At 37.4% G+C, this 11,423-nt stretch overlaps 1 protein-coding gene across 16 annotated transcripts in view; it reads left to right on the top strand.

Moving 5' to 3' along the window:
• Nucleotides 1-11,423, top strand: part of NBEA (neurobeachin) — a 460,919-nt gene that overhangs the window by 404,449 nt on the left and 45,047 nt on the right. For all 16 annotated transcript variants that reach the window (XM_015851986.2, XM_015851985.2, XM_032442135.1 and 13 more), the window contains one exon: nt 8,511-8,678. In XM_015851986.2, the coding sequence (XP_015707472.1) occupies nt 8,511-8,678 (168 nt within the window). The remainder of the gene's footprint in view (nt 1-8,510; nt 8,679-11,423) is intronic.

Genomic DNA, 11,423 nt, shown 5'->3' with positions numbered 1-11,423 from the left:
GAAATTTTATAAAGAATGCTCCTTTTTCTGTCCTAGAGTGTGTTTTTCCATCTTTCCACAAAGATGAGAGGATTAATATGAGGATAAAGAGATTTTTCTTGTAACAGCAACTGTTACAAGACGCTTTACAATGAATATTCTTGGGGAAGCAAAAAAAAAAAAAAAAAAAAAAGCCTAAGAGCTCTGTACATGAAATGTTGTTCTGTACATGAAATGTTGTTGTTGAAGAAAACAGCTGCTTGCACATACTTAAAGTGCAAGACTATTCCCCTTCATGACTATTCTTTCAATAAAGACTGGTAGATAAAAGCTGGAAATGCTTTTAAATTTTAATCTGTAATAGCACTAATGACATACGTAAGTATGCTCAAGTTGCTGTGAATTGGATAAGCTGGTGTTAAGATTCTCCATTTCAACTAATAGACTACTTTGCCAATTTCTAAAAACACAAATGATCTCAATTTTGTATCACGCTCTTTCTATTCTGCCTTCCACTCCTGTGTACATTGTGCTGTTATTATATAGTTCTAACTAGAGGCATTTTCTGGATTGCCTTTCTTCTTCCCAGTGTCTACTTTTAGCACAAGCATGATCACCAGTCAAAAGTTCAGTTCTACACAGATACATACTGTCTTGAAGTGAGTAGCCTGATGAAGTTTGCAAGTGATAATGAAGTTGGGAATGGCTTAGAAAACAAGAGAAAGATACATAGATTTATTTGAATTAGATGCAGAAAGCACACTGAAGATAACCTTAGAAGGAAAGGATTAAAGATATTCAATAGGAAGCAGAAGTCTGGAAACAAAAATAGTACTTAAGGAGAGCGGCAGTGAGGGAAGGGTGATAATGAGCAGCAATTAGATCAGATATAATTCCATAGTTCTACATAGAACCAAAGTATTTGGATGCCATCTATGGAGAGTTGTTGCATCACAGCAGATAACGTATATTGTTGTACCTGCCTATGGTTCTTCTGAGACTGCACCTGGAATATTAGATTCACTTCTGGGTGACTCAAAGACAGAGAAAGTATTTGCATTTGGAAGCAGTTCAGAGGTTAGAAGAAATGTGAACTTTGGGATGTTAAAATAGTGTTACAGGTGAATAATTTTTGGTGAAGCTTATCATAAAGAAGCAAGTAACTGAAGTAGGATGACTGCCTTCATGAAAATGTGTAAAGTAGATATAGAAAGAAGTCACAGAGTTGTGTTTTGAAAGATAAAACAGGTAATATATTTTCAGGGAATCATTCGCGTAGTGTTTTATTAGCTCATAGGGCAAACAGCCGCTACAATTCCATTTGGGACACTGGAAACAGACAGGTCAACACAGAGAACAAATAAATAGAATTGGAAAGCCTGACATTCCTTACCTAATACCATGTTTTGAGCTGGTCAGAAAATGTATTATTCAGTTAGGTCATCCCCAGGCCAAGCTCTGGCTGTTACACGAGAATCCATCTCCAGAAAAAAAGTAGCCCCGGTATGGCGCTGACGTGTAAAATACAGCAAGTTTGTGCAAGTCTAGGATTTCTGCATGAGGTTTACAAAGCAAGCCAAGAGTAGGTTTACAGGAAGGCCACAAAAAATTGAAGAATGTTTCAAGTAGGTGTTATTCTGATCTTTTGTCTGATTAAGTCTGTGGTAGTCATTTCATTTCAGTGAGTAGGATCTGATGCGGTACTATGTCACATAGGGTGGGAACTTATATGTTATGTGTAATTCTGTATGGACAAAGTAAATACAAATTTTTTTATGAAGCTTACTTGACCATTTACAGAGGTAAATTTTTTCTTTAAATAACACCAAGAATCTCAGCATTTCATCCTGAGGCTTTCCAGGGCAAGCAGAGAAGAGTCTAGTGAAACACCATATAGACACAGTCATATAAAAAGATGTAGTTTAAACAATTGGTTAACAAGACTTACTAAAATTCTGTTCAAATTAGTAAAGGGCAACGAGTTCAGGGGTGTTTCATTTGATAGTTCAGTCAAGTGTTACATTTTTCTAACCAAATGCAGAAATGGAAGTAAAAATGATTTCCCATCAAACAAGACTGCTCTAAACTTTGGAAAATTAGACTTACGATAAACACTGGAAAAGGCACTCAGTCCTGTTATTTTAAGATCTATTACAGCAGATTCTAAAGTCTCAGTGTATATACATCAGGGATTGTTGCAGCACTTTTATTTATCCATACAAAGCTAGACTGATTACTGTGGACTTACTCATGAAACATTAATAAAGCACTATGTTCAATGCTAACATGATTATGGTCTGACCTCAGTGATGGCACAAAGGACGGAGGCAGAAAGTGTCCCTGATAACATTACCCTAATGCTAGGCTCATCAATCATAATCTCCCAGTTTACCAGGAAAAAAAAAACCCACGCATAAAACCTTCCACAGATGTGCATCTGTAGTCCTGCTCAGTCTCTCAATCCCCACAGACTTCAAGCAGTCCTGAGAGCCAGAAATAGAGCATATTCAGTCAGTAAGTCAAGCATGTTAAATCAAGGCAGGAAACACCACTGCTAAACACTGAAGCAGAGCTTTTGAAATAACCAGTCTTTAATTTGGAAACAAAAGATGCAATATTGTGTAATTCAAAGTTAATTATAATGATATTTTCATTATGGCTTAGACACATATTAAATTGCAAATTACAGTGTTGAGTAAAACGCGTTCACTGCAAATTATGTTTTTTGAAAGCCTGAATGGTGTCCTGTTTTTCTTATACATATTTTGTTCCTATTACATAGCTGTTACTAAGATTGAATTTTCCTTCTGTCTTTGAAATGATTTATTTAAACTCTTCTGCTGCCAATTGCATTTTTGTACTGTTCTCTGGCTATTCAGAAGCATGCATAGTATTTCATAATTAGAAAGCTTTTTCAATGGTCATTAGATACTTCTATTATGAAATCTCTGTGCTGTGAGGATCAGGGAGATTTATTTTTTTTGCTCACCATTCAGCAGCAGTTGGCATTTCATTCTTAGCAGATAGGTGGTACATAAGATTTTGTATTAAGATTTTGTATTATTCCATCAGTAGTAGAATGTCTGATGTTTTTGTGCCTTGCCAAGGTTTGTTCTTAATGCAGTTAAACTCATTCAGCTCACAGGTGATTCAGTCTAACTGGGAAATGACAATGTTTTTTTTTTGTTTGTTTGTTTTTGTTTTTGTTTTTATTTTGAAGCTTTCTTATATCACTGAAGAATCTATTTACATATTGAAGATGCTCACATAAAGGATCAGTTCCGATGCAGGCATCCCTAGAATAACCCAAATATGTACAATACATTTGTTTCACTTTTATTAAAAGATTGCTTTGCTTAAACAAACAGAACTAATTCCAGATATCAGTATTTCTTTTTTATTGTGCAGCAAGAGTCAAAGACTTTACCCCCTTAAATGGTACAAGAAGCGCTGAAAGAGGAAGTGAAATATTAAGCTGAGACAATCTGTATATTCAGAGCTTTTCTATTCTCTAGACACATGCACACACAAAGAAAAAAAAGAAACGACTAATGCAAAACACCGATGTGTTAGAAATGTGTTGGACTAGCTTATAATATAAACTTAGAACTCCCAATACTTTACACAACATATGTTTTGCATTAAAATAAAAACCAATGCCTCCTATTGGAATGTCCATGAAGCATAATTTTTACTCCAGATTAGGATGAAGGTGTGCTACCTTCATCCTTGAGAAAGCACAGAATTTAAGAGGAAGAAATTTTCACTGTTAAGTGCAGTTACCTAGGTTTCTTAAATCAGACGTCTTGTGGAAAGCATAGACGTTCATACATGTTTCACTCACTGTGGTGATGCACTGGAACAGTTTGCCCAAGGAGGTTGTGGGTGCCCCATCCCTGGAGACATTCAAGACCAGACTGGATGTGGCTCTGGGCAGCCTGGTCTGGTAGCTGGTGATCCTGCTTATAGCAGGAGAGTAGAAAATGGATGATCATTGTGGTCCTTTTCAACCCAGGCCATTCTATGATTCTATGATTCAGGTGTTCTAGTTAAAAATCGTACTGAGGAGTGACATATGAAATTCTTATATTTGTCCAGAATTAAAATCAGAAATAAATATAGAACTCGATTCCACTAAGCAGTAACTTGCCTAATATTAATCTCACTCAGTTTATGCATAGGAATCAACTTACTAATTTCTGTTTATATTTTACAACAGTTACAGGTCTGATTTTCAGCCTGTGGAACATGTGTGCATATGCTTGCATGCAAACACAGAAAAAAACACAATTCCTTTACTTCAAAATATTTATCTTTCTCTAACTAGAGAATTCTTTCTTATTAATTATCATAGAAAACAAGCTGGATATTACCTCATTTCTGTTTAATATTTCGTATTTCTTAAAAAGACATAAGTAATGCTGTATCATTATTAATACATACACCATATACTTATTAAAACTTTACTTCTATATAATATGTAGAAGTAATATATACAGTGCAGGATCACAGAATCACACAGTGTCATGGAATGACAGAATATCCTGATTTGCAAGAGACCCACAGGGATCATTGAGCCCTAGCTCCACACAGGACTACCAAACATTCCAAGACAGATAATTTGCAAGAACCTCTGGATACCATCTTGTTCAGCTCCTGTTCCATCAGGGACACCCAGAGCAAGGTGGCCAGGGCCATGTGCAGGTGGCTTTGGAAGATCCCCAAGGATCTTCCTCAGAAGAAGCCTCCTCAGGCTCTGGGCAGCCTGTGCCAGTGATTCATCACCTGGGAGAAGCTCTCCCAGTATTCAGAGGGAAATTCCTGTGCTCCAGTTTGTGCCTATGGCCTCTGGTCCTGGCACTGGGCACCACTAGACAGAGCCTGACTCCATCCTCTTGGCACTGCCATACTCCCGCTCCTCCCCCCCCACCCCGAGTGAGGAGATCTTCCTGAGCCTTCACTTCTCCAGCTGAGCAGTCCCATCTCTCTCAGCCTGTTCTCACTGTCCAGTCCCTTCAGCATATCTGGGGTTCTTTATTGGACTCTCTCCAGTATATCCATATTTCTCTTGTACTAAGGGGGCCCAGAACCTGACCCAGCATTGCAGGTGAGGCCTCACCAGCACTGAGTAGAGGAAGGATTACCTTTTTTCACCTGCTGGTGCTACTTTGCCTCATACAGTCAGGAATACCATTAGCCTACTTAGCAGTAAAGGCACATTACTGGCTCTTGTTCAACTTGGAGTCCAAGAGGACACATTATATGGCTGATAATTATTATTAATGCCTCCTATATGTTTTAAAGCCACAGTTTTCTTGAATACTGTATCCTGTATGGCCATCACCTACTTACCTTAACAAAATGTTTGTCTTTTTCTGCATGTTGTTACTCCTGTATCTACAAATTATATTTACACAGAAAATTCTCTCACCCTATTCCCTACTGAGCATTGCATATTCATGAGAAACCAAACCATGTACAGCTGACAGTGACACACTCATACATTTTCAGAAGGGACTTTCACGGAAGGGAGAAAGCTTTTGCATTAGAGCAAATTAGGGAGAAGATTCTGCAGGCACCTCTGCCAAAATCCATGCCACAGCAGTCACCCACCACACAGTGTCTGGCAAGTATTGTCCTTGCCACACCAGCATCCTCACAGTCTCCCAAGCAGTAACTGGACTTCCACTTTTGTGTGGAATTGAGAAAAGTATACCTCCACATAACTAAATTTGTCTCTTACGTATTTCCCATTTAAACATACAGACCTATAAAGAAGCATTAGACCTCTAAAGATAGTACAATAAATCTGCTTAAAGTGTTGCAGACAGGGGACAGGACATGCTGCCATGGAAAACCAGCTCATTTGTGTAGTAAGTTATTAAGGAGCAGTTCATCCATGTGAAATAGAAGTTCTTCATACCTGCCAGGGTCACTGAGACCTTCTCTGGAATGACAAGCGGCTGAGCAGCGGCTGGTCATGCAAGTTGAAACTGCCTCAGGGAAACATAACATAGGCATTCAATTCTGCTACCATAGGGGAGAGAATGTTGTAGAAGATAATGGGTGAAATATGCTGATTTGACCTAAGTTAGTTTCTTTCTTTCTTTTTTTTTTTTTTTAATTTCAGATTTACTGTCCAACCTTTAACTAGTATACTTCTATCTCAAATTTCTATCAGTTACCTGAAATGTTATCTGCATACTCTAGAAATAAAAATGCTATTTTTGTCCACTGCAAACACCTGACATTTCATTTCATGATCTGCTTTTTAATAAGTGATAGATATGGCCACAAGCCAACCTTATAAAATGCAGAGAACAGAGAAAGAGAACTTTTGGCCTGCTCATTGTAAGTTGGTCACAGATGGACACTGGAAAGACAGCAGACTTAAAATCCTGCTCTAAATTTTCTTGCATTCAAAGGAACATTAAAAATCGACCATTTAAAAGTTAGGAAATACTTTATTCATTATCGTGGTAGTTTACTTAAATTTGTCCTCGTATGCTAACATCCTTTAAACTGAATAAGGTAAAAGATGTATGAAAAAGATTACACAAGATCATGCAGTTACTGTCTATATCATTCTGTACACATGCAAGATAATATAATTATGGATCTGACATTGCTTATTTATTTAGAGACACACTGTGAAATCAAGTAGTTTATTATTAATGTATTTTAATAATATTAGGCAAAATTTGCATGTGATGGCCTCTGATTTTGGAAAGGGAGTAACACATTTTTATACAGTTCTCTGCAACATTTGTTTGTAGGTTCTTGTAAAATCCCAAACTTCAGCCCTTGAAAACTGAGCTCCATGTCAGCTTTGAAGCCTGAGCCTTCCCATCCATTTTCCTCTGAAATAATGTTTACTGATTTTGTCAGAGAGTTCTGGTTTTCCATCATGAAGTAGAGTTCCTCTTCTATGTGAAACACTGTGGAATGATTACCTGAATGGAAGAATTATGATTATTCAAGAGAAAAAAAAACAGCACAAAACAAGTAAACAACAAACACAGACAAAATGTAATCTTTGAAAATTAGAAGTGCTAGATAACATTACACAACTGATTGCAGTCAGCTCTACATGTGCGCTGAAGAAAGACAGTGAGCTTGACATAGATATTTACATAATAAATTGTATTAAGGTTGGAATTTTTTTCTTCAGACAGAGCCAGGTTCTTGTCCAGTGGTGCCCAGGGCTAAAACCAGAGGGCATGGGCACAAACTGGGACACAGGAGGTTCCATCTGAACACCAGGAGCATTTCGGTGCTGTGCAGTGGCAGAGCACTGGCACAGGCTGCCCAGAGGCTGTGGCGTCTCCTACTTGGTAATTTTCCAAAGTCCCCTCAACACGACCCTGTGCACCCTGCTCCGTTTGCCCCTGGTAGGACAGGTGCTGAACAAGGTGGCATCTAGATGCCCCTGAAAACCTCAAGCATTCTGTGATTTCATTATTAGTTTTCTTCAGATAAACTAACTGGAAGTTAGTGCTCAGATCTGAATCTACCTTGATCAAAGGGAACTGGGTATACAATACTGTACTGAAGCACAATTCTGATGTATTTTGGGAAAGGGCACATATAGAAACACTGCTGGTAGTACAAGAATCTTCATTTTAGTACCAGTTACTGTTTATCTTAGGCATTCTCTAAAGTTAGCACTGGGAATCAAAGAATTAGAGTATCTAACATACATTTTGAGACAACTTGGTAAGGGATAAGGATAAGCTATGTAATGCCTTCAGGCTTTGAAAGTTACATTTTAGACAGTGATATCTACTAAGGATGCAAATAGTTTGGTAAAGGCATAGTGGTTGTATAATACTCAATAATTTTGCCGTCATTCACTCTGTGTAGCGTTAGTCCCTTTCCATATGCTAAGCAACAGGGTAACAATCCTTGAAGACATTTCTAAACTAGTCATGTCCTTTTTTTTTCCCTGGTGGACCAATCTCATGTCAGAAATGAATGTGAAAAATAATGTTTTCCTGTGAGAAATAAGTGAAAACTCACACAGAGGGTTCAGAACCTGATTTTGTCAATACAACTTTGTAATCCTCAAATTTTACTGTTAGATTTAAGGCTAATAGAATGAGATGGAAAAATATGGATGAATATTGGGTTTATGAACTTGTTTTCTCACTTTTATCAGTTTCTCTTATCGAATTATCTAACTTATTTGACAAGCCCAAATTAATTATTAACCCCTTGCAGCCAAGAGAAACGTGGTAGCTGAAAAGAAAAAATACCTTGATATAAAGTTGAATGAAATAAAAATATCTTTTCAGGTTTGTTTTCCCCCCTTTCTCTCCCCCCCCCCCCCCCCCCCCCCAAAAAAAAAAATAAATAAATCTGTTTTGTTTGTTTGTTTGGTATTTGAAAGATTTCAAATTAATTGAATGAGCCTGAACAGGAAATGTAATACCTATTATGATTCCTCGGATCATAGGAGAGGCAAGAAACAATTTAAGCACAAAAGTGCATGATGATGGAATTTACTTCCTTACTCTGAACTTCACTTGCAGGCCCTGGAAAGTGAATTTGTTTCATGTCAACTTCATCAGTGGATTGACCTTATATTTGGCTACAAGCAACGGGGACCAGAAGCAGTGCGTGCACTCAATGTTTTCCACTACCTAACATATGAAGGCTCTGTGAACCTGGACAGTATCACTGATCCTGTCCTCAGGGAGGTAGGTGTTTATGCAATTTCATTCTAAAAACTGCTGTCATTTCACAAGAAATGGTACTTTTTCCACCTTTCACTGCTGCCAAAAATTGTAGGGTCTGATTCAGAATTTGAACCTTTCAGAAGCAAGAATTAATTAGCTAGCCATAAAACAGATGTCCCAGGGTATTTTGTTTGGGTTTACTAATATACTCATATTTTATAGCCACTTGTGCTATGGAAAATTGTAACGTAATGTATATTCTACAATTTAAATTCTGAAACTTTTTAAAATTAATTACTTTGAGTAAGTTTACTCAATTACTAGAACTGAAAAGCTAAAGAAAAAAGACTGCATCACAGTTACAGGAAAAAACTGTAATGTTTTCAACCAGATAATGTGGGAAGCAATATCTTTATGGATATGAAAATGCTCGCTAGGTGGACAACAGAAATAATTCAAATTACTTTTGTGTTAAGCATATAAATCATAATAAAAATGATGCCAACATAGAAAATATTTGCAAGTGTGCATATAAACATTTATGTTTGTATGTGTGTGCATAATATATGTGTGTATACAGAGTGTGCATCTGAAATGTCATTATCATTAAATTTTAAGAAAAAAAGTACTGGTTACCTTGATATATGTTTCCTTCCAGTTTCTGTATTTGTTTTTAGTAAGACTGTTAATTTGAAACATTATTTCTCAAATATCATCCCATCGTTGGGTAAGACAATTGAAATTAGGTGGAAAGTGTGAAGAAGCAACAGCTGCTAGATGAGTACCGCTGTGATGAAGCTGTACACACAATCTTCCATTCCCCCAGATAGCTACCATCTGCTGTATGCAAAATAGTAATAATTTATACATTGCCAGGCGATGTGTTATTGTTTGTTTGTTTGTTTTTGTATCTTGGAATTGCTCTGAAATCTACAGATTTCAGAGGGAAGTATGCTATAGAAAGCAATTGAATTCAGTGTAATTCTGGGTTATGTCATGTTGCTTTCTAGTGCTGAGTTGTATCTTTCTATATTTGGTGCTTTTTCAGGAGCAGAACAACAAAAAAAAAAGCATTTGTTTTCTTATTTTGCTGTAGCTGGATTTTCATCTCATGTACAGTAAAGCTTATATTTTGCACACAGTATTCTCTTGGTTTTACAAATGGACAAAATTGTATTGATATCAAATATTTGATGTTAATGTGTACAAAATCATCTTCTGCATTTAAAACTTTGATGGTGAGAAGAGTCAAAAAAGTAGAAAACTGCAAAAACAAAGGAGCACTGGTTTTTAAAGCATAAAACAGGTGTCAAGCACTATGAATGCAAGGGATTAGCATGGCTTAAAGTCCTGATTTGCATGGGCAGACTCCGATGTCTTGACTTTAAAGAACTGCTCCCACAGGGCAGCTTGTAGGATTGAGGTCTATCTGTCTGTCTGTGCACCTTATTTAACATCTTATGACATGATGAGGCTCTTCAGCTCTCCTGTGGCTCTCTTACATGCATAACTTGTCATCAGAAATTTCAAGAAATTCATGGAAATGTTTTTGTTCAGTCACTTGTACATCTAACCCATGCCCTCCCAGTCAGTAGCGCATAAACCTCTTCTTAAGCTTTTATTTACGCCAAGTAAACAACTGAAAGCACAACTTCATCCTTATTGCCACATGAAGATTAGCAAAGAAAATACATTGCTAGTAGTGAGACATTCTCTGTCCAGTAACAAAGCTTTTGACATTTTGATGATCTACCAGCTGTCATGTTTAATTTACAAGTATACATATTGTTGTACTAGCACATTTTTTTTTCTTATTTTATTTCTTTTTTACCAGATATTCCAGAAAATAAATTAAAAGCAAAAGGTTCTTTAAAAGCCTGAAAGACAGATACACTAAACAGTATGCAAGTAATGATAATAGTTATTTAATGCATTTTATAATGGTAGCTCGTGGCATCTGGTGTCTTGACATGGAAGCATGGCCATTTAAAATGAATGGAGTTTTGGAGTTATTCAAGAAAATTCATATATCAGCATAAAAGTTCATTTGGTATTTATTTTCTAAATAAATGGGAGCATTTCCTTGCTTTGGCATAAAGATGGTGAATGTAAATGAATAAATGACAGTGAAAAAAGCAAATAAATGCACAATGATTAACAGCAGCCATTATCAGACCAGGGTCCACAGACAAGGCAGTAGAACTGTGTCCATAACAGTGTGTGGAGCTGAGTCACTGCAGAACCTTTTTTAGTGAGATGAGGCTACAAATAAAGTCACACTGAGGTCTGACCTGGTTGAAAGGCATAATTTCCAAAGCAGATCCCAGTGACCTACTCATACTCTCCACTGGCATTTTGCTTCCACCACTTTCTTAAGCACCTCACAGCCACTGCAGAATAGCAAAGAGATTACTTCAGTCTCCATTTGATTTGAATTAAAATGTAGTCAATGATGGTGTGGCTTATCCCAGGCTGAGGGAGCTGGGCTTGTTCAGCCTGGAGAAGAGAAAGCTGCAGGGTGACCTCATTGCAGCCTTCCAGCACCTAAAGTAGCCTATAAACAGGAGGGGAGCCAACTCTTTGCAAGGGTAGGTAACAGCAGGACAAAGGGAAATGGTTTTAAGTTGAGGGAAGGAACATTTAGGTTGGATATTAGGGGAAATTCTTTAGAAAGAGAGTGGTGAGGTGCTAGAACAGGCTGCCCAGGGAGGTTGTGGATTCCCCATCCCTGGAGGTGCTCAAGGCCAGGCTGAAAGGGGCAGTGGG

The sequence above is a fragment of the Coturnix japonica genome, chromosome 1 (assembly GCF_001577835.2).
Source record: "Coturnix japonica isolate 7356 chromosome 1, Coturnix japonica 2.1, whole genome shotgun sequence".
Classification (NCBI taxonomy): Eukaryota; Metazoa; Chordata; class Aves; order Galliformes; family Phasianidae; genus Coturnix; species Coturnix japonica.
Note: the sequence above shows the minus strand (reverse complement) of the source record. Positions and strands in the feature narration are given on the sequence as shown.